This window comes from Panthera tigris, chromosome B4 (assembly GCF_018350195.1).
Source record: "Panthera tigris isolate Pti1 chromosome B4, P.tigris_Pti1_mat1.1, whole genome shotgun sequence".
In the NCBI taxonomy this organism is placed as follows: Eukaryota; Metazoa; Chordata; class Mammalia; order Carnivora; family Felidae; genus Panthera; species Panthera tigris.
Window position 1 is genome coordinate 30,824,605 of NC_056666.1, and position 26,882 is coordinate 30,851,486.

General features: G+C 36.9%; 1 protein-coding gene and 1 pseudogene across 21 annotated transcripts in view; one reads left to right on the plus strand and one right to left on the minus strand.

The window, feature by feature from the left end:
• PARD3 (par-3 family cell polarity regulator) overlaps positions 1–26,882 on the minus strand; it is a 664,605-nt gene that overhangs the window by 224,046 nt on the left and 413,677 nt on the right. For 12 of the 21 annotated variants that reach the window (XM_042991413.1, XM_042991408.1, XM_042991407.1 and 9 more), the window contains 4 exons: positions 19,052–19,240; positions 17,550–17,720; positions 8,425–8,584; positions 1,286–1,475 (listed from right to left, as the gene is read on the minus strand). In XM_042991413.1, coding sequence (XP_042847347.1) covers positions 1,286–1,475; positions 8,425–8,584; positions 17,550–17,720; positions 19,052–19,240 — 710 coding nt within the window. The remainder of the gene's footprint in view (positions 1–1,285; positions 1,476–8,424; positions 8,585–17,549; positions 17,721–19,051; positions 19,241–26,882) is intronic. The other 9 variants (XM_042991418.1, XM_042991416.1, XM_042991410.1 and 6 more) reach the window with 1 other exon arrangement.
• Positions 16,380–16,541, plus strand: LOC122240595 (annotated as a pseudogene).

Sequence of the window (26,882 nt, forward strand, 5' to 3'; positions counted from 1 at the left end):
TGGATTTCAAATGGGATTTGACTTTATATTGTATTTTCCCCCTCTACGTTGAACCAAAAACATTCAAAAACAAGCTAATATCATGCAGGCTTGAGTGTCGCTCTATTTCTACATCTTGTGTTTTCAATAAAAGACGAAAGAAAGAAAGAAAGAAAGAAAGAAAGAAAGAAAGAAAGAAAGAAAGAAAGAAAGAAAGAAAGAAAGAAAAAGACAAGACAAAGATGGACTCTTTAAGGATCCAAATAACAGGTGGGACTATTCCAAGAGAACATCTGCAGAATTCACAGGTGAGTGTGCTGGATGCTTGTGTGGTTTTGTAAGGAGTGGAGAGGAGGGCTGGGGAGAGGGTAACTTTGCTAAGATCACCACTATAATTGTTAACACAAATCAACGCCGGGCCCCCACAATCCTCCTATCTGATAACGGATGTGGCCACAAGTCCGGGTAAGAACAGAAAACAGCAACGGGTAGGTGGTAAAGGATTTAAATATAATTTTGCTGATGTATTCATGGAACACCCCAGAGAAAGGGCAATAAGAAAATTCTGGTATAACACTTCACATGGCTTTGTTAATTATCACTACAACCTCACAAGGTCATCTCTAGAAGGGACTTGCCTTTTGGCTTCTGGATGTGTATAATTACTAGGCATGCAGATTGTGGCACACATCCACATTCACGTGCCACACATTGGCTCAACAATATCAAATGCTTTATTATGTTTTGGAAGATACAGGAGAAAGAAACAGCATTAGGCTGCCCCAAAAGTCATAATGTTAAAAGCAAGCAGGAAGCATTTTAAATGGCAGGGTGACAGCACTATAAAAAGAAAACCTTTAAAAAGCTTCTTCCCACTCCCCGAACATAGCAGCTATTAATTTGGCCAAAGTCATCTAATTGTTATAAACTTTCAGTCACCTCAGAGATCTGCTTGAACTGATTTAATAAATAATAATCATCAAATTAAAACAGATCTAAAATAATTAACAATGAGACTTAAGTGAGTAGTTTGTTTTTTTTTTTCTTTTTTGGTTAGTGGTAATTTTGTTGTAGTTTTGGCTGAATTATTAAGTACAGCCCTGTAAATGCTAAAACAATGGGGCAAGATTACAGAGTTGGTGGGAATCTTTTATTAAAAGAGTGATTATTAAGAGTATTAAAATCATGAAAATAGGACACTGCCATAAAAAAATTGATTAACTGCACTTAATGATAGACCATTTAAACATAAAATGAAGGTGATTGCAATTAACTCATGTTTTCCAACCCCGGCACGTGATCTTACCAGTCTGCTGAATCACTGATTGCAGCCTTAGCCCATGCGCCAGTGTCTGTGGTCACAAACCCCACGTCATCATGGGAGCTGGAAGATGACTGGTCAGAGAGATGTGGAGGAAGCACTGGCAACCTGTCATCTTCTATAATGACAGTGTCATCTTGGGGCATGTTCACTGTGGGGGACAGCTGGTATTTACCTGCCCAGTGGAAAAAAAAGTAAGAGAAATTCTAGATATCCATCTAGATATCCATTATGTGTATTCATGTTAATACTTTACAACACTAGAAAAACTCTACATTTCCAAACATCTGCTCAACCTGGTGGAACAACATAGAATGAAGGAAATTTATTTTTCATAAATAAATGTCCAGCGGAGGCCTCAAGTCCGCTCCCTCCTCTGACATGGCAGCTATGTAGCTCTCGGCACAGTATTCAATTTCGCTGGTTTCAAGTTTCCTAACGCCAAAGATGATCTCCAGAATGTCTTCTAACGTGAAAATGCTACACAGATTCTAAGTTGCAAAAGTCTTTTGAAAAATTTTACCAGGAAATGTATAGGGAAGCCCTGCAGACTTACATCAATCATTCACCCATTCATTCACTGGGACATACCACATAGCAAGTATGTAAGAAAGACTTAAATCTCGGCCCCCAAACAGCTCACACCCTAGAGAAAGAGACAGACATACAAAAACTGATAAGTGATTGGTGCTGTGAAGGATGTGCTCAAAGTACTATGGCATTCACTTGTGCTGTAATTGCCTGGGTAGCTGAAGGCAGAGAATGCTGGGGATCTTAACAAAAGTTAACATCACAGTCGGGCTTTGAATGATGAATATGATCTTTTCTGCTAGGAGAAATGAGAACATTGATTTTAGACATCGGCAACTACATCATTATATTCATGATGGAGAAAAGCTCACAGTGCATTCTGGTGACACTTCAAAGATGAGTACATGCAGAATCAAGACCTTGTGGGGAGATGGCAAGAGTGATCTCGAAAAGATTAAGATCTAACTGCCTAGGGGCGCCTGGGTGGCTCAGTCGGTTGAGCGGCCGACTTTGGCTCAGGTCATGATCTCGCGGTCCGTGAGTTCGAGCCCCGCGTTGGGCTCTGTGCTGACAGCTCAGAGCCTGGAGCCTGTTTCAGATTCTGTGTCTCCCTCTCTCTGACCCTCCCCTGTTCATGCTCTGTCTCTTTCTGTCTCAAAAATAAATAAACGTTAAAAAAAAAAAATTAAAAAAAAAAAAAAGATCTAACTGCCCAAATTTTCAGGCCAAGTCTGTACATTTTCATTTATTCAATTTGCATATAGCATTGTTGGTAAGGAAAGACTCACTACTGTCTACGGTGATCAGTTTCTTTCAGGAAAATCTGCTCAGGTGCATGGGTCAGCATGACAGATGTTTATATTTCTTGGGACAAAATTATGATTCAAGTCGTGAATCCTTAAAGATAAAGCTGGGGTCCAAATGATGCCATCTTCCTCCCGAAAGCACCCATACTTCTTCTGACTTCCTCCTCAAAAACTGTGCCATAATTTTGAATAAGAACTCATTGTGCAAGGCTTGGGTCCAAGTGGATATGTCATGAGAGGCCATACTCACAGAAACAAACAACACAATATGACGCAGGCCCACTGGCCTGGCTCTCTCAACAAAGCAAGAATTGACAATTTCCCTGTCACTTTACAGCAGGAGGGGAAAACTCTCATTTTAAGTCCAATATCCCAATCTGGTAAGCCAGCTTTACTGGCTCCTACCCAAATAAAACGGATTGCTGTATTTTCCCTTCTACAAGCACCATTTTATACTTTACATGGAGCCCACTTCGGATTCTGGGTCTCCCTCTCTCTGCTCTTCCCCTGTTCACACTCTGTCTCTCTCTCTCTCTCTCTCTCTCTCTCTCTCTCAAAAATAAAAATAAACACTTTAAAAAATTAAAAAAACATAAAATAGCACAACAGCAACATGTGGAGAGTTTTTAACATTTTAACATCAGTCTTAAGATCTAATTTTTAAGATAAACATTCGTAAGAATGTACAAATGATGATTTTTTTTTGTTTTAACATGATTTTGGCAATTATGGGATGGCATATATAGGCTTGAAGGATTTTAAAGATATATATCATTCTAGACCTTTAACAAAGGAAAAATTTTAGGTTGATATGTATCTTTCCAGGACAACCCATAGAAGAAGACGTGTCAGAAATTTCAAGTGTATTCATCATCTAGCACCAACTACTTTATTATAGAAATACTATACGCTCACTGAAATATCAACACAGCTTTTTATCAAGGAAAACACTATGTTTTGATTTGACATGTGTTCGTTTTGAGAAACTGTGAAAACTAGCAACTTTTTATGAATGCTCATGATTATAAAGCAAATCAAATTTAATACTTCATTGTTTTCCTCTCCTGAATTCAAATCACTCATTTACTACTTGAGTTTTTGGACTTTAGTACAGAAAGACAGAAATCTGTCCAAAAAATTATCATTCACAAATAAGGTTGGACATTCTAGTACTATTACCAAAAGAAATATGTCCTTCTCAAGACATACTTTTTTTGCCCAAAAAGTGTACAGAATGACAAACCAGTTATGCCTGACAGCTCACCACTGACAAGGCACGTGTCACAGCATTAAATGCCAAGTCCTCACAAAGGCAAAATTTAATGAAAGGAAAAATCACGATGTAATTACAGTGCACTCGTTTTTAAAAACAAAAACTAAAACTCCTGGGTTTACACAATATATTCTGAGAGACAGCCTAATAAGCAATATGGAACACTGAATGGCTCTTCATATGACAATCCTTTTTTATAATATGTTATTTTGAGTAGAAATATTGTACTGTAAGTGATCCAAAATTTTAGGCATAAATGGCAAGAAACTTTCCTAATAGTAAGAAAACAATTTAGCTTTTTTCTCTCACCCATGATTCTGGGGGCTAATATTTCAAAGATTTGAGAATTCACATTTTTCATCAATTTCCCACTTCTTAACATGCTTGCCAGGAATTGAGGTTTCTGAACCTGGAGGCAGGAATATACAGGGAGTAATGGACAACTCAATTATCAAACTACATGTTTAACAAACTCCACCTAAACAATACCTCTTAATGATGTGTGCTGGTACAGGGCACATCATCAACGTGAAACCTTCCAAGGGTGACTTGAGAAGCCTGTGATCTGTTTTTAGATGGATAAATATTCCTCCTTCCTCAACTAGTTAACCAACAAACTATAAACTAAAATTTAAACCAGTCAATATCTTAAAGAGGAGTGACACAATGAGATACAGATGATTGGTCACTAAACGTTTATTCATTGGTACATTTACATAGAAGGCAACACCATTAATGACACTAGAAACAGATGAAAAGTTTTCCAGTGATTTGACTCACAATAAAAACGACATTAATGTTCCATTTTTCTGTGTTGAATTTCTAACATGATAAAAACATGCTGAACAAAAGTATTATTTAAACTCACCACAAATATATGAATATAAAAATTACTGAGATTAAATTCTAAAATGAATACACCAGATTTGGGGTTGCTTTAAAAATTAAATTTGGGGGGCACCTGGGTGGCTCAGTCGGTTAAGTGCCCAACTTCGGCTCAGGTCATGATCTCACGGTCCGTGAGTTCAAGCCCAGCGTCGGGCTCTGTGCTGACAGCTCAGAGCCTGGAGCCTGCTTCAGATTCTGTGTCTCCCTCTCTCTCTGACCCTCCCCCGTTCATGCTCTATCTCTCTCTGTCTCAAAAATAAATAAACATTAAAAAAAAAAATTAAAAAAAAAAAAAAAAAGAAAATTTGGGAAAAAAATTAAGGTTCCATGTCCCCAAATGTCAACTTATGATGTATTTGGGCAAGAGTGTTGGTTAAATTAACCATGCCTCTTATTGTTTTGTGATTATTAGATTAAGATAGTCCAGCAATTTGTAAAAAAAAAAATTTAAGGCTTTTGTAAAAAAGAAATCGTAGGTAGTATCTCCAGAGATTTCTTTTCGATGAATATCCATGATAGTGGCAAGTAGGTCCATACAGAAGACATTTGGAGAAATCTTGCCTTGGTGACAACTCTGGTTGACCAGACCACAAGCTAGGAGGACCGATGAAGGTTGAAGTAGTGTGGGACTCGGGACTCAGAAAAAAACACATCCTAACTGATTTAGAAACACAGAAACCTTGTGGCTTCAGACTTGTCACTTAATTTCTCTGATCCCTAATTCCTCTGAACAGAAGATAATTCAGTTGGAGTAGATACCTAAGGTTATTTTCAAAGATGAGGTTTTGATTTTTAGATCACTTTGTTTGCCAGAATAGAACAGATTCTGGAGGCTGCCTAATGTCTTTTGCTTAAAGATGTAGATATTTATAAATTGATATTAATAAAGAATGGATGTCACTAATAGTTATTGTGTGGTCTCAGTATTCCCCAGAGAGGTCTACTTTTAGAAACAGGAAATAACCAAAAACAACATAAAACAAAAAATCACCATGGGATCTTGTGACTTTGTTCCTTTATCTGTTAAGTGGGAAAGTGTGGCTGATGACCCCTGACATCCTTCCAAGTCTAACATCTCTTCCTATTTTGATCTATTTTTTTTAGAAGCTTCCCTCCTGAGATGTGTTCCCACAGAAATGAGTTAGAAAGCCACAAAGCTCCTTTTTGGTCTAGAGTCTCACATGATGAATTTTCACAGGTGAAAACTCACCCTGTTTGCATAAAATTAGTCATTTCTTAAAGTAATAAGCTGGAATTTCAATACAAAGCTCTAGTTGAATCATAGCAGATCATGAAGTAAATACCACCATGTCCACAAGTGTGTATGTAGGAGTTATTCTAAACATACAAAAGACAACCTGTAACCACACAAGAGCTACCTGAGAAACTTCCATGTACCTAGGTACTGTGCAAATCAATACATACTAGCGCGAATGATTTAGGCTAATAGAATTCAATGCTCTAATATCTTATATTTGGTACCTTGTTTTGACATTTTCTTGTCAGCTAACATCTCTTCCATGATTTCTAATTTTAGCAAACTATTTGTTTCTTAGGGTCGCTGATATTGGAATAGGGACCGATGAAGACTGAGGAATTCTCAAATTTGCAAAACTCAAGACATGGGATCGGGTTACGCATATACATTTCTCAGGGTAAAACTATACAGGATCCCTAGTTTCCAGTTTAATGTGTAAAAGCTAGCTTAAGAAAATATCTAAATCATTCAACATTAACTTGGCCTATCATCAGAGGGTAAAGAGTCTGCCACCCCCACTCCCAAAGGGCATGCACAGTACATCACAGAGCACATAGCTGGGAGGGAAGTGCTGCCCAGGGGAAAGCATCTGGAGTCTGAAAAGTCCATTCCATCTCTAGCAGGGGGAGGGGAAAACAACAGTAATACGAACTGAAGTGGACTAATGAAGCCACAGCTAACAAAATCAGGGCAAACAGACTATGAAGAAAATGACGGAATCCTTAACCCATATAGACAACATTTCAAAAGGTCACTAGGTGAATTTTGGGGTTTTTTGGTTTTTTAGTTTTAGTTTTTCGCCTTCCTCTGAAGCATCAGGGATTGGAGGCAGGACGCAGGTTACAGGAACTGGTGGACCAATGGTCTGATTCAGTATGGCAAGTCCTATGTTCCTATAATAAAGGGGAAATTACAGCGTATCACTTTGTATGCACACAGATCCAGGGACACATGCACTCTCTTTCTCTCTCAAGGGTCTGAATTTTCATCAGTGAAAAAAGTATTTAACAAAGATAAAGTTTTACACCAAAACCAAGAAAGTATGGAAAATTCAACAGCAGTGAAAAGAGTGATCATTAATAAGCAAAGATTAATGTGGTGAACTATGTACAATGTGTGTCACCGAACAGGTGTAGAATAGTTTTTAGTATCCTTCCCCTACTTCCATTTATGCCAACCTGGCAAAAAGAAAAATATTGACAAAGTAAAAGCAGAAGGCTGGCAGGTCTAAGTTCTATGTGCAACAGAATAATAAATTGAGAATTTATCAACTTTTCCAAACTAGAAAGCTAGAAAGTCCAAAGGAAGAACAGAAAATTCTATTAGCCTTGTTTATGTGCTTTTCCTGTCTTGCCCAGAAGAGAGTTCTGTGTATGCAGAGATTGTGTCTTTCTCATTTTTGTATCTAGAGCAAAAGTATACACACAAATGTCTTGTCAATAGCAGGCTTTCCAGAAACGTCCACTGATGAATGAAATAAATTCTTGCTCCAATGAGGCTTCATAATGGAAACCTGATTTGTATTAAATCTTCATTAAATGTATCAAAATGGAGTTAAATTTAGGGTTTTACTTGGGAGCCTTGTGACACATACCAGCGATAAAAGTGTTTTATGTCAGGTGCTATTTTAATCAAAACAGTTTCGTAGGTTTTAAATTTGAGAACTCTCACAAGTTAATCCCAAGATGAGCAACTCAGTAAATCCAACCACTCCTGTGGCAAAGCAAGTCTTTATTAACTGGATCTGTTAGTAGAAAGCTGAACCGCTGCAGAGCAAGCGCTAATGACCTCATTACCCACTGGGGCCGTGCAGACAGCACGGTGTCGCATCTAAACAAAGGATGCAAAAAACTAGCTTCCAGATTTTAAAATGAGGGCTTTGAAAAAGTAGAGATGCAATTAAAAAATGGTAACATCCTATTAAGCACATACCAAATAAATGCGAATATTTCATATACATGCAAATGTGTAGATATGTATTTGTTCCTCTCCCTCTAAACAGTGCTGCTGTGGGAAGAGATTCAACTTTTGAATTCTTCTTGCCCCACACTGCTACATTTTGATTTTTTCCTAAAACCTGGCTTCACTTCTTATTTCAAACAAGCTAAAAATATCTTGATCACTGAAAATATTACCATGTGACCCCTTCTTTTCTCCCCCCCGCCCGCCACGTTACAGGATCTAAAATTCACTTAACAAAATCAATGTATTGATTTACTCTCTTCACATTAACACTTCCTGGATGATTATAATGAACCTACTCTTTTTCCTCTTGAAAACATGGGCCTCCTTTACATTAATATTACATTAATAACCTCCCAGTGAACCAGGAAAGCATAAAAATAAGTTGTGATAAACAGAATTTTACCTGACTCACCCATTATCCTACTGAGTGCAGCATTTCTCGTGGGTGATTCATCGAGCCCCTCAATCCCACTGTAGAGGGAATGGGAGATTCTTCGTTCTCGATCATCCAATACTGTTTCAATGGGCAGCTCAGGTCCAGAGGGGCTCCCAGGTGACTTCAGCTATAGAGAAAAGGGGGCAAGGGAAAATCAGTACTGGAGGCCCATTAGCAGCATGGGGGAATTATAACAACTTGCCCAAGGCCTGTATCCAACTGGGTACCAAATGAACTAGAACTTTTCACCCTGTACCAAAATAATTTGTGATGACAGCTCTGCCTAATGACCAACTTTCCGTGCCACTTTACACTGTGCCTCCCATGAAGTTCTGTCAGACTGCAGCCATTGGAGGAAAAATATGTATATTAAAAGCTTTTTTTTATAACTTATTTTGCTGCTTATTTTTTCAATTTGACTGTTAGTATCAGTTGAAGTCAATTTAAGTTATGGTTTAATTCAGAATTCTTTATGAGATGTTGCTCTGCACAAAGGATGCTTTATCAGAATGGAAGCTGGAACTCAGCTACATGTTTTAGACCTATGGTAGGTAAATACACCTAACAATTAGCACACATCTCTGCGTGTGCTGCAAGAATTATTGCCTACTCTACGAGACCTCAAGACCACTTGTGAGCTTGGGTGTCTTGAACAATTCGATGAGCCTATATTTCTTTGGCTAGAAATTCAGGAAAAAAAATCATTCTATTCTCTTACTATAATCTTAAATATAAGGTAGTAAGTAACTGAAAAAAAAACACTTTAACAGCAGACAAACAATATAGAAGTAGGGATCGAATATTCTAATGAAGCAAAGATGTGTATGTCACAAACACAGACTAAGCAAAGAATATAGGTCAATTTTTATCACCACGAATGAAAACAGTATGTGGCATTCTTTAAAACAGCTGTGCCTCCAAGTCAGATTCTTCACAAAAATAATATGAATAAGGAACCTATGTTCATAAGGCCTTGAAACAAATCTGCTTCGAGGAAGAACAAAGCACACTTAACTGCAGTCGTCCAAATGTGGGCTCTGGGGTTAACCCCGTGGACTAATATCGCGTGACGCTTGGTGTTGGCTTGCAGCCAGAGACAAAGAGGGCTTGGCGGGAGGGTTCTGGGGGGAGCAGCACAACACGGCAAAGTGGGAGAGAGTTTGCACATTCCAAACAGATGAAACCACAGCCGTTGCGGTTCCTTCATCTGAACAAATTATTATTTCTGTTAGAAGCTATCATCTGTTTAATATAAATGAGATATTTAATGAAGTTCCGAATTGTAGACTTATCTCTCCCAGTTTGATAAGCACTGGGGAGATTTAATGCATTGAAGGGTCAACACAATTACAATTGGAGGCACGTCAAACTGCAGGAGCATAATCAACTCGCAGCGCTAGTGAATTAGACTCAATAAGGTTTAAATTGTGAAATGAGGATTTGTTTTATTAGTTTCTTTTTTTTTTTAAATTGCAGATTACAACTGACAGCTTTACAGAAAAGTAAATTAAGTATTCAAGGTCTCTGATGTAAAAAAACAAAAGAACATTTTCTGAAAGAATACTGTGCTTAAATTCCAAGGTACTTTGGGAGGTAAAAACAAAAACAAAAGCCGATACCCTATGCCTTTAAGAACAAGTATGTTTGAAAATTTTAAATGAGCACATATATTAAAGAGACTTGCTATACAAGTCTCTCTACAAGACCTGTTTGCTGTATAATTTATTTGATCACAAGACAAACAACATATCCTCACATTTGCTTAACAGATGCATTTCATTGAACCATACAACTGCAATCTTCTAGATGGTAAAATTCTTGTACAGCCATTCATGAGAAATCCCTAAATAATCTAAGAGGCTATTTTAGAATTTTAGGAAATCAAATAAAAATTCCATTTAGAAAATAGCACATGCAGGCTTTCTAGAAAAAAAAACCAGTAAGGTGCCTGTTCAGAAAGAACTTCACACTTGAACATTTCATGGGAAAGAGTCTTCATGTCCCCTACCTCCCTAACCATGTCTAATTTACATCTAAAAAGACAGATTTAAATGAAGACATCAATAGCCTACTACATAAATATTTAACAGAGGATACAATGCCTTTTAATTTCTTTAAAAAAAAAAAGCCTGATTGGGGAGCACAGTTTTGTTTTAAATCTTCTGATGATTTTGTTGTTGTTGTAGGAAAGCCAGTTTAAGAATGAGAAACATGCCACTGTGGCACTATGGCAGCACAGACAGGCAGGGCCGCCTTCAGTCCTGAAGAATGGCCCAGAATGGCCTACAATCTGAGCCTCTCCCAGGCCCTGCAAGTCTCCTTACGTAAAAACCTTATCCAAATTAAACTTCATCAGAAGAAGAAAGGCAAATAAAAGATCTGCAATTTTCACTTTGTAACTTGTTCAAAGTGCAAAAATGTTCTTCAGTCCAACTTCAGTGCCGAGTAGGGGTAGTTGTGCTGGACCCCCTCAGCTCCATCTCTAGAAACACAGGAAAGCCTTTCCACCCCTTAAAGAAAAATTAGCTCTTGGTTGTAGTAAGATAACTCATATTGGGTAGGAGTGGATATGGATACAGCCATTCTCTAAAGTAATACAGACATGTCTATCACAGGTCAAAAAACAGTTTACACTCCCTGTCCCGGACATTTGTTTCACTTTGTGGTCATTGTCCTCACAAGATAAAAAGCTAAGTGAATAATAAAGATTCATGTGAATCAATATTTATCATAACTTCATTTACAAACGTATAAAATTAGGAATTACCCCAATACTGAAAAACAATGTAAATGTAATACTCTCTTAGATAAGATACCCAAACAATGATATATTGCTTTTATAATCAGAAAATACAAATGCTATTTAATAACAAAGAAACTGGATATTGTCCAATAAATATGCTTTTCATTATATACTTGGACTACCTTTCTGAGGAATAGTTAAAATCCTGGCTTCTTTTAAAAAGCTAATATAATTTCTGTGGGGGTTAGTAAATTCTCACATTCATGTAGGTAAGCATTAATGGGTCAAATGAGGTCTTTCACATAAAGAAAATGTATCCCACCATCTTGACTATAAGCCTTGAAAACCTGGCATAGATATGGCCCTAATCTTCTACATCAAACTTAAGACTGAATTCTAGTTAACAATCTGCATACTCTTATTATTCAATATTTCAGTATTTATGGGCTTATTCTATTTTATCCCCAACGCCTGGCACAGAGCAGGTACTGGGTAAATAACTGGGCGAATAAATTCATTTCCAAGTAAACGACTCAGATTTCCTCAAAATGGTTTGGAGATTTATACATGTGAAGCCACGTGGAAGCAAGCCTAAAGCTGAGGGCACAGTACAATGTTGTAATACAGCAATTGAGCCTAGATTACAATTCTGTGTTGTGGAAAGTACTAACATCTGAAGGACAGGTAAACACAAAACAATGAATAAAAGGGCAGGCTTGGGTTTTGGAGAAGAGTGGCCAGTTTAGGCTCTGCTATCAATCAGGACAGCATTTCAGCTCCTCTGTACCCTGCTCTGCCGCGTGGGCAACAGCAAGGATCAGAGCGGTAATGTAAGTTCCCCCAAGTCATTCTGCCTGTAAGCAGCACACCCAGAATGTAAGGGAAGGTCTGAGGCTAAAGCCCATGCTTTATTGTATGCTGCCTCTTAACACAACCAGAATACAAAGTGCCTGAACAACACAATCACAATCAATTAGGCCCACTCACATGCATAAGATGAATGGGCACCCTGCTTCTAAATTACTTTGCCACTACCTTGGCCTTGCAGCCATTAAGCAAATCGTTTGACCTTTCTGCATTTATTTCTTAATATATAAAGTGAAGAGAGCCATAAATGATACCTTAGGCCCCTTCCTATTTTAATATAGCTTTCTAATTCTAAGAGGATTAAATGTACAGAGAGAACTCATTTTAAAGTAGTCCTTGATGACTAGATCCTTCAGCCTGGGGTGTAAGACAAAGCTCACCTGGTCCCATTCTCAACAAGTACTAAGGCAAGGCTTTGTATGAAATCACGTCTAACACCGATATAATGAGATGACTGTGAGCTATGTTAGACTGCAGTAATTTCTAAAATATTAATTTCCTTGGGACATCTACAATCAGCATAATTCTCACACACAGGTTACTTTCAATCCTCAAGGGATGATGCCAGGTATTTACTCCCATATCTCCTTCTAGGTCCTCAACAAATGTGTCCTTTGTGATGATACCCAGTGTTTCTGCCTCTTGCTTTATGTATTTTTTTTCCAGTGGAAAGAATGTCAGGACTTACAAAATTTGTCTCCAAAAAAGTCAATCCACCAATCAGGAGCACAAAACAAGGGAAAGCCATTTTTCTCTTTTTTCCTAAAGAAACAATTATTGCTTATGAGATGTTTTAAATGTACTTAAGTAAGAACATTAGATCCAAGGAAAGCAAAGAAAATTCAGAATCACTGCCAAAATATTAATTTGGTTACCATGCCTGATGTTTTCTTTTTTTTTTATTTAGAACTTCAGTCTTTAATATTAACTAAGTTATCTCTTCTTTTTTTCTATTCTATTCTATTCTATTCTATTCTATTCTATTCTATTCTATTCTAATTTTAGACACAGAGAGAGAGTATGAGCAGGAGAGGGGCAGAGGCAGGGGGAAAATCTCAAGCAGCCTCTACTTTTCAGTGTGGAGTCCAATGCAGGGCTTGATGACCTGAGCTGAAATCAAGTCAGATGCTCAACCAGCTGAGCCCCCAGACACCCCTGTTAGCTCTTCTCAAAACACAAGACTCTCCAGGATTATTTCCCTTATCATTCAGTTCATGCTTAGGTGTCTGCTCTGGGTTGTACCTCAGTGATGGAGAGATAGAAACATGACAGATGGACAACATCTTGGACATCTCAGAATTTACAGGCCTCATGAAAGAAAACCAAAAAGGAAACTATGACAGCGTAAATGCTGCTAGATGGAGGTAAGTACTCGCACCCCGGAAACACCCCGGTGAGAGAAACTACAATCTAAAGGCTGTCTTTGTGAGGACAAGGAGCAGAATGGGCTCATGGGGAAAACTTGGAGGTGAGAGAGTATCTCATGTGTCTAAGAAAGTGCAAGGAGTGCTGAGTAGCTCAAGCACACTGCACAGGAAGTTTCCACATATCCCAGTGGGCTGTGTGATGGAGACTGGCATCTGTCCTGGACAGGCTGAAAACGTCCCGAAGGGATATCAGATGAAAGGGACATGAGCAATTTGTTTTGCGAAGAAACCTGCCTTACTGCAGTGTGGAGAATGGACCAAGGAAGAAATCCCTGTAGAGGCTTTGGCACTGACCCCAGCAAGACCATGGGCCTAGAGTGGGGCAATAGCAGAGTGGCTGCAGAAGAGTGGGTCGAGGAGAGAGAGGTTCTGGAAACCGTTTCTCTTTTCAGAAACCAGAGGTTCTGGAAAGCGATAGAGACAGGAAAGGCATTTGAGAGGTGAAGAGTGATCCCCTTCTCCATCTTCTACAACTGAAAGAGCAGTGGTGTGGTTTATAGGATGGGGGGAGGCAAGACAGGATAGAGGAAGCCAGCAGCGTTGGGGGCTGGTGAATGAGGTGCCTGAGCGACAAACCAGCAAGTATCTCCATGGGCAGTTAGACAGAGGGATCTGGAACTGGAACAGAATTCTGAGCTGGGGACAGGGTTATGGGAACCATAATAGCATCACTGGTACCTGAAGATGTCCCAGGGAGCATGTGTGGAATAAGAAACAGCCCAGGGAAAGCTTTGAGAAGTACTAACAATAAAAGAACAGGCAGAAATAAATGAACCTCAAAGGAGAGAGAAGAGCCAGAGGGAAGGAGGAGAAAAATGGGGAGAGCAGGTTAAGAAAAGATTCAAGATGGGTGGTGTTCCAAGATTCCTGAAAGGCTGAGCAAAAGAGACTGAGAAATCTCTTCCCAAGAACATCTCCAAGTGTGCTGTTCAGTGAAATTCAGGCGAAGATGATACCTAGAGTGGAGAGTTGACAAATAATTTTTGAATAAAAATATTAAGATAATATATGACACTTCCTTCATACAAGAAAAGGGCAAGGAAAGATGTAACAATGTACAATTTTCTTTTGCAAATTCTCATCTTCTCTGGCTTGAAATTAAGTATGCAAACCCTTGATTTAAAGATGAGTTAGTAAAATATAATTTTGTGATGTTGTCAAAGACCGGACTCTGTGGCTGACTAATAGACCCAGAAGGACAGAACTCAAAACACATTATTTTGGCTTGAGGTTCATTCATGACAAGATACCGTATGCTTATATCAATATTTACTGTAACACAATTTACACATACTCTCTTGTAATTCAGAGAGATGTTTTTCCAAAGGTAATATATAATATAAGTACAACAGCAGCAAAATCATGTCTTATGCCTTATGGGAAGCTGAACTGAGCTCTTCTGTCTTCATATAATTCTTTAGTTAAATCCTGTCAGTACAAAAGGCTTCTCGGTAGTATTACAAAGAAAGCACAGCACTCATGATAAGATTTTTTTTGATATAATTGTTTTATAAGCTTATACCCTCCTAAGAAATAGTAATAACCAGCAATGTATGAAAATGATACCATAAGGAATATTGAATATTAAAGTCTATTACTATCTATTGCAGCTGTTCCCTTACTTAAATCATTTCATTCACATAAATTCATATGCAGAAGTGAATGAGACACAGAAATATTTCAGTGGGATTCCAATTTCATGTGTCTTACAGGACAACAGGGAAAAAAATCAGTGCTTTTATCAAAACATTTTCAGGCTGGTACAGGTTTGCTCTGCTACTGCTTGGGGAACAACAAGGAACCATCTGAATCAGGGGAAAGCATGTCCAGATTCAGAATGCTGGTCTTCAGTGATATTCATATGTTTTCAGTGTCCCTAGAACATCCAATGTTTATCTCAGGGAAAACTTTGAGAAGGTGTTACAAATTCTAATTGATTTTAAGAGGGACTGAAAATATGATATATTCTGCAGCAGAATATAAGTTCTAGGAGAGAAGGAACATGATCTGTTTTTAATCACTGCCATATGCCAGCGATCTAACACACTTCCTGTATATAGTAGATTAGTAGATGCTCAATAAACGTCTGCCGGAGAATACTGTCCTGTGAATGTGAAGTCCTTCAGGTTTAGAAAAAGACCTAATAAAGAGCAGTATACTTGTGAACTTACTGTGGAGACTTTTCATTTAGCACTTCAAAGGATCTGCATTTTTTTTTTTAATGTCTATTTATTTTGAGACAGAGAGAGAGAGAGAGAGAGAGAGTGAGGGAGGGAAGAGGAGGGACAGAGAGAGAGGGAGTTCAAACCCACAAACCATGCTGTCATGATCTGAGCGAAATCCAGAGTCGAACACTTAACCAGCTGAGCCACCCAGGTGTCCCTATAGGACTTATATTTAAAAAATCATTTAATAATTTTTGAGACAAAATAATAAATTTTGGCATCAAATACAAACTCTACGTCTCAGAAAAACCATTCCAGTAGGCTACTCTGAGGGATTAGCATTTATATTTATATTATGAAAGTTAATTTTTATCTTATGAAAGTGAATTTTAAGTTAAGGTTCAGTGTTCCCTTGTTACGGAAATTAACTCATTATTGTTAACAAATTCTCCATTTGAAAAATAAAAACAATAAAGAAATAATAGTCAATAACCTTTCCAAAACTGGTCACCTCAACACTGAGTACTCAACTTTCATTGCAAAGTAAGAATATATTACAGGATGGCATGAGTGGTCAAGCAATCTGAATAGTTCCACTTTATACATATAACATAGATTTTAAAATTAAGAAAAACACTTAAATCATTTAGATATAATTTTCAGTTTATATGATTTCCTAGGCACTTCCTTTTAGTTGATTTAAAAATGTAGGAAGTTGATAGCTTTACGCAGTGGCAGTATTGTAGCCAATGAGGTTTATCCGAGGCGCGATTATTGCTAATTAAAAATGTAGGAAGTTGACACGGCGCCTGGGTGGCTCAGTCGGTTAAGCATCAGACTTCAGCTCAGGTCATGATCTCACTATTTGTGGGTTTGAAAATCCCCTCATCAGGCTCTGTGCTGACAGCTCGGAGCCTGGAGCCTGCTTCAGATTCTGTGTCTCCCCCCACCACCCCCCCCCTTGTCTCTCTCTCTCTAAAATAAAGAGACATTAAAAAAAATTATTTTTTAATGTGGGGAGTTGAGCATTGATTAAAAACAAAAACAAACTCTACTTTTTTTTAACAAGCTTTGCTCTATAAATTCTCAGCTCCCACCTATTTCCTATGGATGGCACATAAATTAGAACTATAAACTTTTTTTAGGTTTAATATAATCACATAAATATATAATTCCTGTTAAATTGTCAAATGCCCTATTATGCAAGAAAGTATGTTTCTGCTTAGCAAGTTTTTACAATTTGGGAAAACATGATCATAACCTTCAAGAGAGGATATTCTTCCTACTCGTTCCTAACTACATACCTGCTACATGTATTCAGAGCCAGCCATGGCACTGTGCAATAGATATCACTGAAAAAGCATGCAGTCAAGGGGAAAATATTCAACCCTTTAGTAAAGGAGAAAGGAGACACAGGAGAATAGGAGGGGAGACTTACATTTTTGACAAGGTCACAAGAGAAACGGACTCTCCCCTTTCAGGGGCTTTGAAAGAAGCATCCCACTTTGATAAGTCAAATGAACAAGCCATTATTTCATTGTTTCTCTCTCCTAGGAACAACACTACTGAACAGAAGAGAAACTGTTGGCTCCCAACAGGAAGGTATGGCCGTTTTCAAAAAGAGAACCAGCTGAAGGTGCTTTTAAGATCCCAGTGTTATTTGTTGAGCTGGAGACAGAAATACTAGTGCACACTTAGGGATATTTTGATCACATATTTAAGAGAACAAATCATAGTCCACAGACAATGCAATAAAGAGAGCGAAGATAATTTATAATGTTTTGAAGCAAAGTCCCAGAACCTGCCATTCTTTGTCCAATATTAGGACAAAAACTTAGTCTTATTACAATTTCAAATGCTAGAGTCTTCTTTTTATTTTTTATACTTTACCTCATTGCACTTGCTTATTCGCCTTGCAACAATGAGCTGGATCATTCCTCGCTTGTTCCCTTCAGTGGACATAGACCTTCGGAGGGTTTCCATGGCATCTTGGTTTGTCTTGCCCAACAGGGATTCTCCATTCACTGCTATCAGTTGATCATTCACCCGAAGCCTTCCATCCTGTGAAGAAAACAGGTAGAAATAAGTGCTATTAAATACACTGTTATAAAAGAAGTTGCTTTCTCTTTAGTTAAAAATAAATAAATAAATACATAAATACAAGGGGGACAAAAAGAGGCTTTAATCCTAATGGATTATGCCCAATTGAACACGAGCACAATAATGTCTAAGCAGCCACTGCAGCCTGTGTCTATTTCAATCATTTATACATTTGTAAACCAAGTCATTATCATAATCTGTTTACCAAAATAGCATACTAATTTAAAGGACACAAAGTGATTACTTTCTTGCTTCCAGAGACACCCATAGAGGTTATTTACAACCCAAGACAAGAAAAAGCTCAAGGCTGTTACACAATTGCAGAGAGGTGCCCCCTTAACAAATAGCCAGGAAACTTTCTCCAGACTGGGGAATAGTCTAGGTGATCCATAGTCAGGGAAGGGGAAGATGAGCTTTACTGCAGGGCAGCTCTGTGCCAGAACCTCCTCTAAGTCTTTGCACAGATTATCTTCTTTCAACTATAAGGGCTACGGGTTGTAAATTCTGTGAGACCAAAAATGGGGACTTGAAGCTATGATTTCATCCCCAAATGAGAGACCACCAAGATTTCTATTAGTTTGATCATGCATGGGCTACTATGAAGAAAACAAAAGACACTTGGTAAGTGTTACAGGGTATCTGAATATGCTGCTCCAAAACACACCATTTTGGCATAAGGACTATTTTGAGCTGAAGGCAACTGAAAAATGGCAGATGGAGAAGGAGCTCTCTGTTCTTCCCTTCTCTGGCTAAGTGCAGGTCACAGAGTTCCTCTTAGGAAGATGTCTCCTTTCCTCTCTCAAACCAGTAAAAAAAATGACCCTCATCACGAGAGACACAGAGAACACTGAGATTAGTCAGCCTACAAAACAGACCGTACAAAATAAACCTTATCTTCCACTAGTTTCTGCCATATATTTACCGTCCTACAATTTACCACCCCAAAGCCCCAACCCCCTTTTCCTCGTCCAATCACGGCTCCACAATCCATTGCCCTTTGCTAAAATGGTATCTAAGTTTCTGAGTCTAACCACTTCTTTAGGTTTTCTCTTTTCTGTAGAACCCCTGTATGTGGAAAATTTTAAATATTAACATCAATAAAATTTGTGAACATGTTCTGTTCATCTGTCTTTTGCCAGGTGAATTCACAGGCCATAGATAAAGAACACAAGACGGTAGAGGAACCAGTAATCCGCCCCCACACTGTGTATATGTTTCCAAGATAGGAATAGGGTTGTACTTAAATATTTTTGTTAATACGCATAAGCTGGGTAAAGTTAACATTTGCTTACTTTAGATGCTGCTCCTCCATTAATAATGGACTTGACGAAGATTCCCAAATCTGCATGGTTCTCTTTGGACCGGTTACCTTTGACACTGACACCAAGACCCGCTGATCCTGAATCATTAAGTGGAACTTCAAACGTCAGAAATTCCCTGGTGCCATCAGGTGTGAGAACAATATCCTCATCTTCTGCTTTCTAGTAGGAAACAAAATTGCACAGCACGTTATATTCCAATGTTCCTTTCTCATAGCTATTTTTAAAAACTGCTAATGAGCAGTCTGTAATCCTCACACACAGTATTTCCACCAAAGTTCCGTGACAAGATCCATGATAACTGCATCTGCACCCCCTCCAGATGATTCCTGGAACCAGCTGTTAATATTTTCATGTGGCACTTGTTTCAATATTGAAACAAACTCAAACCAGATTCTGAGAAAAGTAGGGAAAAATACAGCTGAAGACTGAAGACATGTAGACTCATAGAATTTGGGATCTTTTTTTTTTTTTGGTCTGTTTATATATCCTAAACCACAAAAGTAAAACAGTTAACAGCAGGAATCAAAATAAATAAATACAACTCATTTGTCCTTTTATTCACCAGGAATTTCTGATGTTATTAACAGTTTAATGTTCACTAATGGTATATCATTTTATTCGCAAATAATAAGTTCCGATGATACAAAGTCAGCAGAAAAAGGTATTCATTTTCAGAGAGCCACTAGAGAGCTTTAACCTTCAATATCCGTGAGATAGAAACAACATTAGAGAAAAGCTTTCCACAATACCGTACCATACATAATACAGCTGGGGGATAATATCCAAGCAATCCAGCTTAATTAATTAGTTGCATATGCAAGCTTTGATTTCATAACTGTAGTTATCACTGAATAAGAAGGCTGTTTCAGAACACAACACATTGAAGACACACCGACTCCTGCCCATTTCCCTAAAGCAGCAAGGAGAAACGAAAGCTAGAGTATAACCTGATGAGCCGCAGACAGACAGCATGTTCGGTCATCAAAATACTTGTACACACCAGGGACGGAGCAGTCTGTCTTCTGACTTCTCCAAAGTAACCCCACCCATGACCAAGACTTTAACCTCTTATATCTCTACACTGGTCATCTTCAAATCGGTAAGGACAGAATTCTTTCTCAAAGTTAGTATTTCCAACCACATAACAGCTACGTGGCACAGAGCCTTCAAATCACAACGAAATGCCTCAGCTAGTCCTAAAACACATTCTTGCTCTTCTTTTTCTAATTTTGAAATATTTCTCCACCATGCACCTAGTCACTCAAACTGGAATGATCAAATTATAATTGAAAACTGGTTAAACATCTAATGGTCCGTAATTAGGCTAGACTATCTAATGAATCCTTTAAAGTGTGCTTTTAAAAATGGCTCAGTCACACGTGTGAAAGTAACCTATTGCAGAGCAATGGGGGTAGACTTCAACTTTTTTTCTGGGTCCCAAAATTTTTTTTAATTTTTCTAATAACAATCAAAATTAACAATAATTTTTTTTTAATTTGGAGATTTAACATCTCCACCAGATGTAATACTCTTTGTAAGTATAGCATTTATCGATAAAAGATTATTTTTTAGATTAGCATAATCCAAATGATATGTTTTTTTTTTAATCTCCAAATCCATAATAATGTGATTTGTAAAGTAACATTTCTAACTTACTAATATCCAGTGTTAGCATTTTATAGTAAGGCATTCTTTGTGCCATCTTTGCAAAAGACAACCTCATAGTTGCCAGGACAAGGTATGTTTCAAAAAAAATAAAATAAAATTACAAATATGTTAAAAACAGGAAAACTATAAAAAATGCAAAATAAAAACAACTTGAAAAGATACGGGCCATTGCTATGTTTACTATATACAAAGAAAATACATTTCAGTGTCAAAGTCAAAATCAAACCTAAGCCTGCTCATTATAAAATTGTTCATATTTAGACTATTTCCAGAGAATAATCAAATAAAACCAATGTATTGGGGAGAAAAAATATATCAAATACTCATATCAAAATATTGATGTCATAGTATTCAGATGGTTCAAAGCAACTAAAAAGTACTAAGAAATGACTTTGTGTGAATTCATACAGCTATCTCAATATAAAATCTGTTATCAAAACAATGTATAAATAAATGTTGATGTCTGAAATACAAAATACTATCAAAACACAGCATAGCCTCCTTCAGAATTACTTCAAATTCAGAAGTATTTAAAGGCAAAACATACTTTCTGAATCAGAACCAGTATTTATATTCCTGGAAAAGTTGCATTTAAAAAGACCTAAAAACCAAAGATAGTCCTTAGCTGGGCACATTTAGGTCTGATCATTGAGTACATCTGTTTGCCTCAGGTCTGGAAGGTTCTTAATTGTCATTTACTGATTTAGATCTTCAGTTTGGCTTTTTAATGTTTACTGATTTTTACATTTCCATAATGTTTTACTAAGGCTTAAAATTCTCATTTATTTTTCTACTTGAAAAATCAAGATAAGGAGCTGACTGAATATATGAAGAAAAATTTTAATCAAGGTGGAATCATTTCCTGACATGCCCTACTCTGAACCTGTCTTAAAGGAGACTATTTTCTCCACGGGAAAGTTTCATTTATTATGAAAACTGCAGGATGGGAATAATATTCTTTTTCAGCTTTCTTATCAAGTGTTAAGTCATTATTATCATTAAAACATTTAAGTGAGAGATTGTACTTTCCTTTGATATTTCATTATTAATCCATTTGGCTCTTGACATAAGACTGGAATTAATGCCAGCGTTTAGAACTTAATTTTCTGGCAGCAAATGTTTTAAAAAAATTTTGCTCTTCAAAAACCATTTTAAATGCCACTATATTATAGAGAACTTTTTTTAACGAAGTTTTCTAATATGGAGATCTCTTCATTCTGATACAAAGGAGAAACTAATTTTCTATCACCTTGATTGTTTCCATCCAGATTCAACTGTTTCTTGAGTCAAATTCTTTCAACAAAACACAATAAATGCGTTTCCTTTAATTTGCCTCTCAAGCCATTTGTACGTGACCATGTCACTCAAGCTCATACGTCTTTCACGTACACACGTATGAACAACCCGAGTGTTATTTTGCATTAATGCAACCTATCATTTTTTCCTTTACCTAGTACTCAAACTGGCATTATGGCTTAGCATATTAGAAGTAAGAAGACTGCTGGATGGGCACTATGAAAGCTATTTGCTTTCCCACTATCCTCAGAACAGCAGAAATACTTATATCTGAAGGGAGATAGAAAAATAGCCACAAGTGTGCAGCACCAAGGCCCAGACAGGTTCCCTTCTTCCCCAGAAAATAGTCCCAATAGCTGCGGGAAACAGCTGGCTCACAGGTCCCTTTGATCCTGGTTAATCTGAAAAAATGGGTAGATCTATAAGAGAAGAAATAAAAGTTGATTATCTTAAGTAGTTGAAAAATAATCATGAGCAGAGTCATCTCTGGGCTTCAGTATATTAAGATCTTAGTAAGAGAGCACAAAATATTATGAAAAGGGGCAAAAGGAACAGGATATATATGCATGTCATATGGGACCATAAAATTACAGATGTGAGTCCAATAGCTGATTGCAGGCTCTGAAATAAATGACTCAACAAACATTCTACCATTTGTGAAATAAAAGGAGATAAATATAAATATATAAAATCTGCCTTCAATGCCTGCTAATATATTGGTCATTGGCCCCAGTTCCTGATACAGAGCTCCAAAAACCCTTGTAATTCCTGGTAAGAGTGTTTGACACAGAACTCCTAAATCCCATGGGATTTTCTGGATGTTAGGGATATCTTTTCTAATGAGGTGACACTTGGTGGGTTCCTTGGTGGCTCCTGAATGGACTCTTATCACCAGAAGCCATGATTAGAGGTTTGGAACTTTAGTCCAAGCCCATTCTCCAAAGAGGGAGAGGGGCTGAAAATGGAGTTAATAATTGATGAGGCATCCATAAAAATCCCAAAAGTATGGGGTTTGGAGAGCTTCCAGGGTGATAAACACATCCATGTGCCAGAACGGGGGCACACCCCAACTCCAAAGGAATAGTAGCTCTTGAGCTTGAGAACTTCCAGACTTCACCCTGTATATCTCTGCATTTGGCTTTCCATGTGTGCCCTTTAAAATATTCTGAGTGGGAGCCAGTCTTGTGGGCTGAGTCCTTAACTTGTGAGGTCTAACACTAATTCCAGAGGGTATCAGAAGTACATGGTGTGGAAAACTCACACATTGAGTGTGAGCAGAACGGCAAGGTGTTTTGCTGCTCATTTTTCCACTATAATTAATTGACTTCTCACTCCCTTTTCCATGGAGTTAGTATCATTATTACACAAAACTGATGAAGTACAAACAAAAAGATGAACACTGCCACATCAAATAAGAGAGATGTGAACAAGGAATACATTAAAGAAAGATAAGTGGACCAAAATAATCACCATCATCATCATCATCGTCTACTTGCAACAAAGCTTATCAAACTGCTGAAAAAAAATTGTTTTAAGTAATGAATCTAAGAATGCAGAAGGTATGGTGAAATGGGCACTTTCTTGCACTACTGGTGAAATATAAAAAGGTACAGACATTTATAGAAGTCAATTTGACAATGCTTATCAAAAGCCTCTACATTTTGTTTATCATTTAACCCAGAAATAGTACTTTAGTAATATGTCCCAAAAAAACTACCAGAGGTCAGGAACAAAGATTTAACTGTTCAGATGTCCACTGCTTTAATAGGACAGCTAAAAATTAAAAACAACCTTTACATATGATATTAAGTAGATTAACACTATTCAGCTATTAACATGTCTTTAGAAAGTGTCCCATTTGGGGGAAGAGAAAAACATTTATGACTAAGAAATTGGGTTTTATCCTGTGAGCTTTCTTAACTTCTAATACTTCACCCAGTATAAGCCTTGATATCCTATTTTAATAAATTCTTTAATGTCTGTCTTCTCAGTAAAAGCATTAAGAGGAATATATCACTGTGTCCTTCTGCTTAGGACATAACATTCATTACCTACATGATATGTGCCAAGGACATGTATATATTAGCTACATCAGTAAAGAAGAAAATCATTTTAAAAAGTACACATCAAAATGGTGGCACTGAAGTCACATAATTGCAGGTGATTTTTCCCCTCTACGCTGACTGAATTTCATACCATCCACTATACGCTACTTTTTGTACTATAAAAATCCCACTATGTGCCATTTCTTTAATTTCTCTTGCTCTTCAAAAACCCAGTGTGGGAAAGAAGGGATAGGAGGATGGTTATACATGTTGGGAAGGGGCTGGTGCCGAGAGGGGAAATCTTATGGTAGCTCTCACAAAACCATTATGCAGTAACGCAGAACGTCATACTCTCAAGCTAACAAAAGGCTTACAAAAGATTACATTTATTCAATACAAAGAGCTTAAATAACGTGCAGTTATCACACATAGGAAGAACCATTCTTGTTTTTAATATAAAGAGGAGGATTTTTTTTTAAAGAGAAGTTATCTTGGCTTCATTTAGTTATTGCACAAAAGAATAACCCTCCAAAGTTTCTTTAAGTTACACACTTCAGTTTATCCCATATGTGTGATGAATGTTTATACACAGTATCTGTGCTGATATGTTAAGGTTAATTATTCTTATTAGCAAAGTCAAAATGTCACATCTGGCCTTACTGTACTCTATTCCAAATCAAATGGTAGACATAAAATAAGTAAAATCTAAAGAATTGATTTGCTTGATTATATAAATACTGATAACAAAATGTTTTTTACAGTTATTAATCTATAATGTCAAGTCATAAAAATCCTTATCAAATTAAAAAATTCCACACAAATCCAAATTGAGGCATATTCTCAAAGTAACTTGTTCTTCAAAACTGAAAAGATAAACTGAAGAAGTGTTCCACATTAAGGAAGACAAAAGAGACATGACAACTAAATTCCACACATGGTCCTGAATTGGAAACCAGAGCAGAATTTGATTCATATGAATTCATTCATTCATTCATTCATCTCTGCTTGCAATAGAGAACATTAATTGGGGCAAGTGGTACTTCAATACTGTCAAACCAATGTTAGTTTCATGATTTTGGTAACTATAATGTGGTTACATAAGAAAATGTCCTTGTTATTAGGATAGACACAGTGAAATATTTACAGATAAAGGGGAATTACATCTACAACTTATTCTCAGTTCAGAAAAAAAAATATATAGTGGGAAGAAAAGGAGAAAAAAGTAGACAGATGGGGAGTGGAGGATGAAAGATAATTATGTATCTAATGTGGTTAAATAATAACAATTGGGGAATGTGGTGAAGGGTATACTGGAAGTCTCTGTACTATTTTTGAAAGTCTAACATTTCAGAATAAAAATTATATGTAATAACTAATCCAGAATAGTTTTGCTATACCTAAAACACTTTTCATTTTAAAATAGATATTTCTACCAATATTAAAAAAATAACCTAAGAGTTCAACAGCAAATAAATCATATAGTAAATTTAAAAAATATTAATTTTATTACTATCCACAAAGGAGGACAATAAAAAAAATAACTAAGATAGATTTCTCAGGGAAAGCACACCAAACACTAAGGAACCCCTATCTTACTGTAGTAATAGTAAGCAATTTCAAATGAATTCCTTAAAGTTAACACAGAGATTGACTCTACAAAATCATTATGATATTTGTAATATCATGAAAACATTATTCTATCCCAACTTTGGAGAAACATAGTTTTAAAATAAGTTTGAATTAGGGCGCCTAGCTGACTCAGTTGGAAGAGCCCGAGACTCTTGGTCTCAGGGTCGTTAAGTTCAAGCCCCATGTTGGATAGAGAGATTACTAGAAAAAAATAAATTAAAAAAAAAAAAAAAGTTTCAGCCATTTAATTCAAGCTTTTTCCTTTGAATTATAAGTTTAAAATAAGTTTGAGCATTTAATAGTACAAGATGTTATAAAATGTTTTGTGACAATAGCAATTTTTGCTGCTCAAAACCAAACAATTAAGGTCAACATATGATTAGTATATGATAGTATAATTCTCCATCAAAAAACTCAAAAAGAAAGTTTTTGTATACTTTTATGTGTTCTCTAGAGTATCAAAATTAATTTACATTATAGGCCTGCAGAAGTGCTTGATGACGAGTTTAACACAATGAATTTGTATAAAAATATTGATGGAGATGTAATGAACCAAAATCCTCTCCCTCCTTATGCTTCCTCTTTGCTTTGTCTGACTTAAGTTTTTTTTTTCTTTCCAGCTTTTTTGAGATATAATTAATACATAACATTGTGAAAGTTTATGGTGTACGATGGGTTGAGTTGATATACTGACATTGAAAAATGATTACCATATTGAAAAATCATTAGCTAACACCTCCACCCATCACATACTTATATATTCTTTTTGTGGTAAGAACAGTTACAGTCTATTCTCTTTGCAACTTTCAAGCATATAATTATTATACTACTTACTATAATCATTATTCTGTACATTAGATCCCCAGAACTTCTTCATCTTATAAGTGGAAGCTTACACTCTTTAACCACATCTCCTGGTTCCTGCCATCACCCAGGCTCTGGTAAACATCATTCTAGTCTGTTCCTATGAGTTTGGCTGTTTTAGATTCCACCTATAAATGATACCATATAATATTTGCTTCTGTGACTTCTTTCTTCTACTATAATGCCCTCAAGGTCCATCTGTGCTGTTGCAAATGGCAGGATGTCCTTCTTTCTCGTGGTTGAATAACATTCCAGTGTGTGTGTGTGTGTGTGTGTGTGTGTGTGTGTGTGTGTGTGTG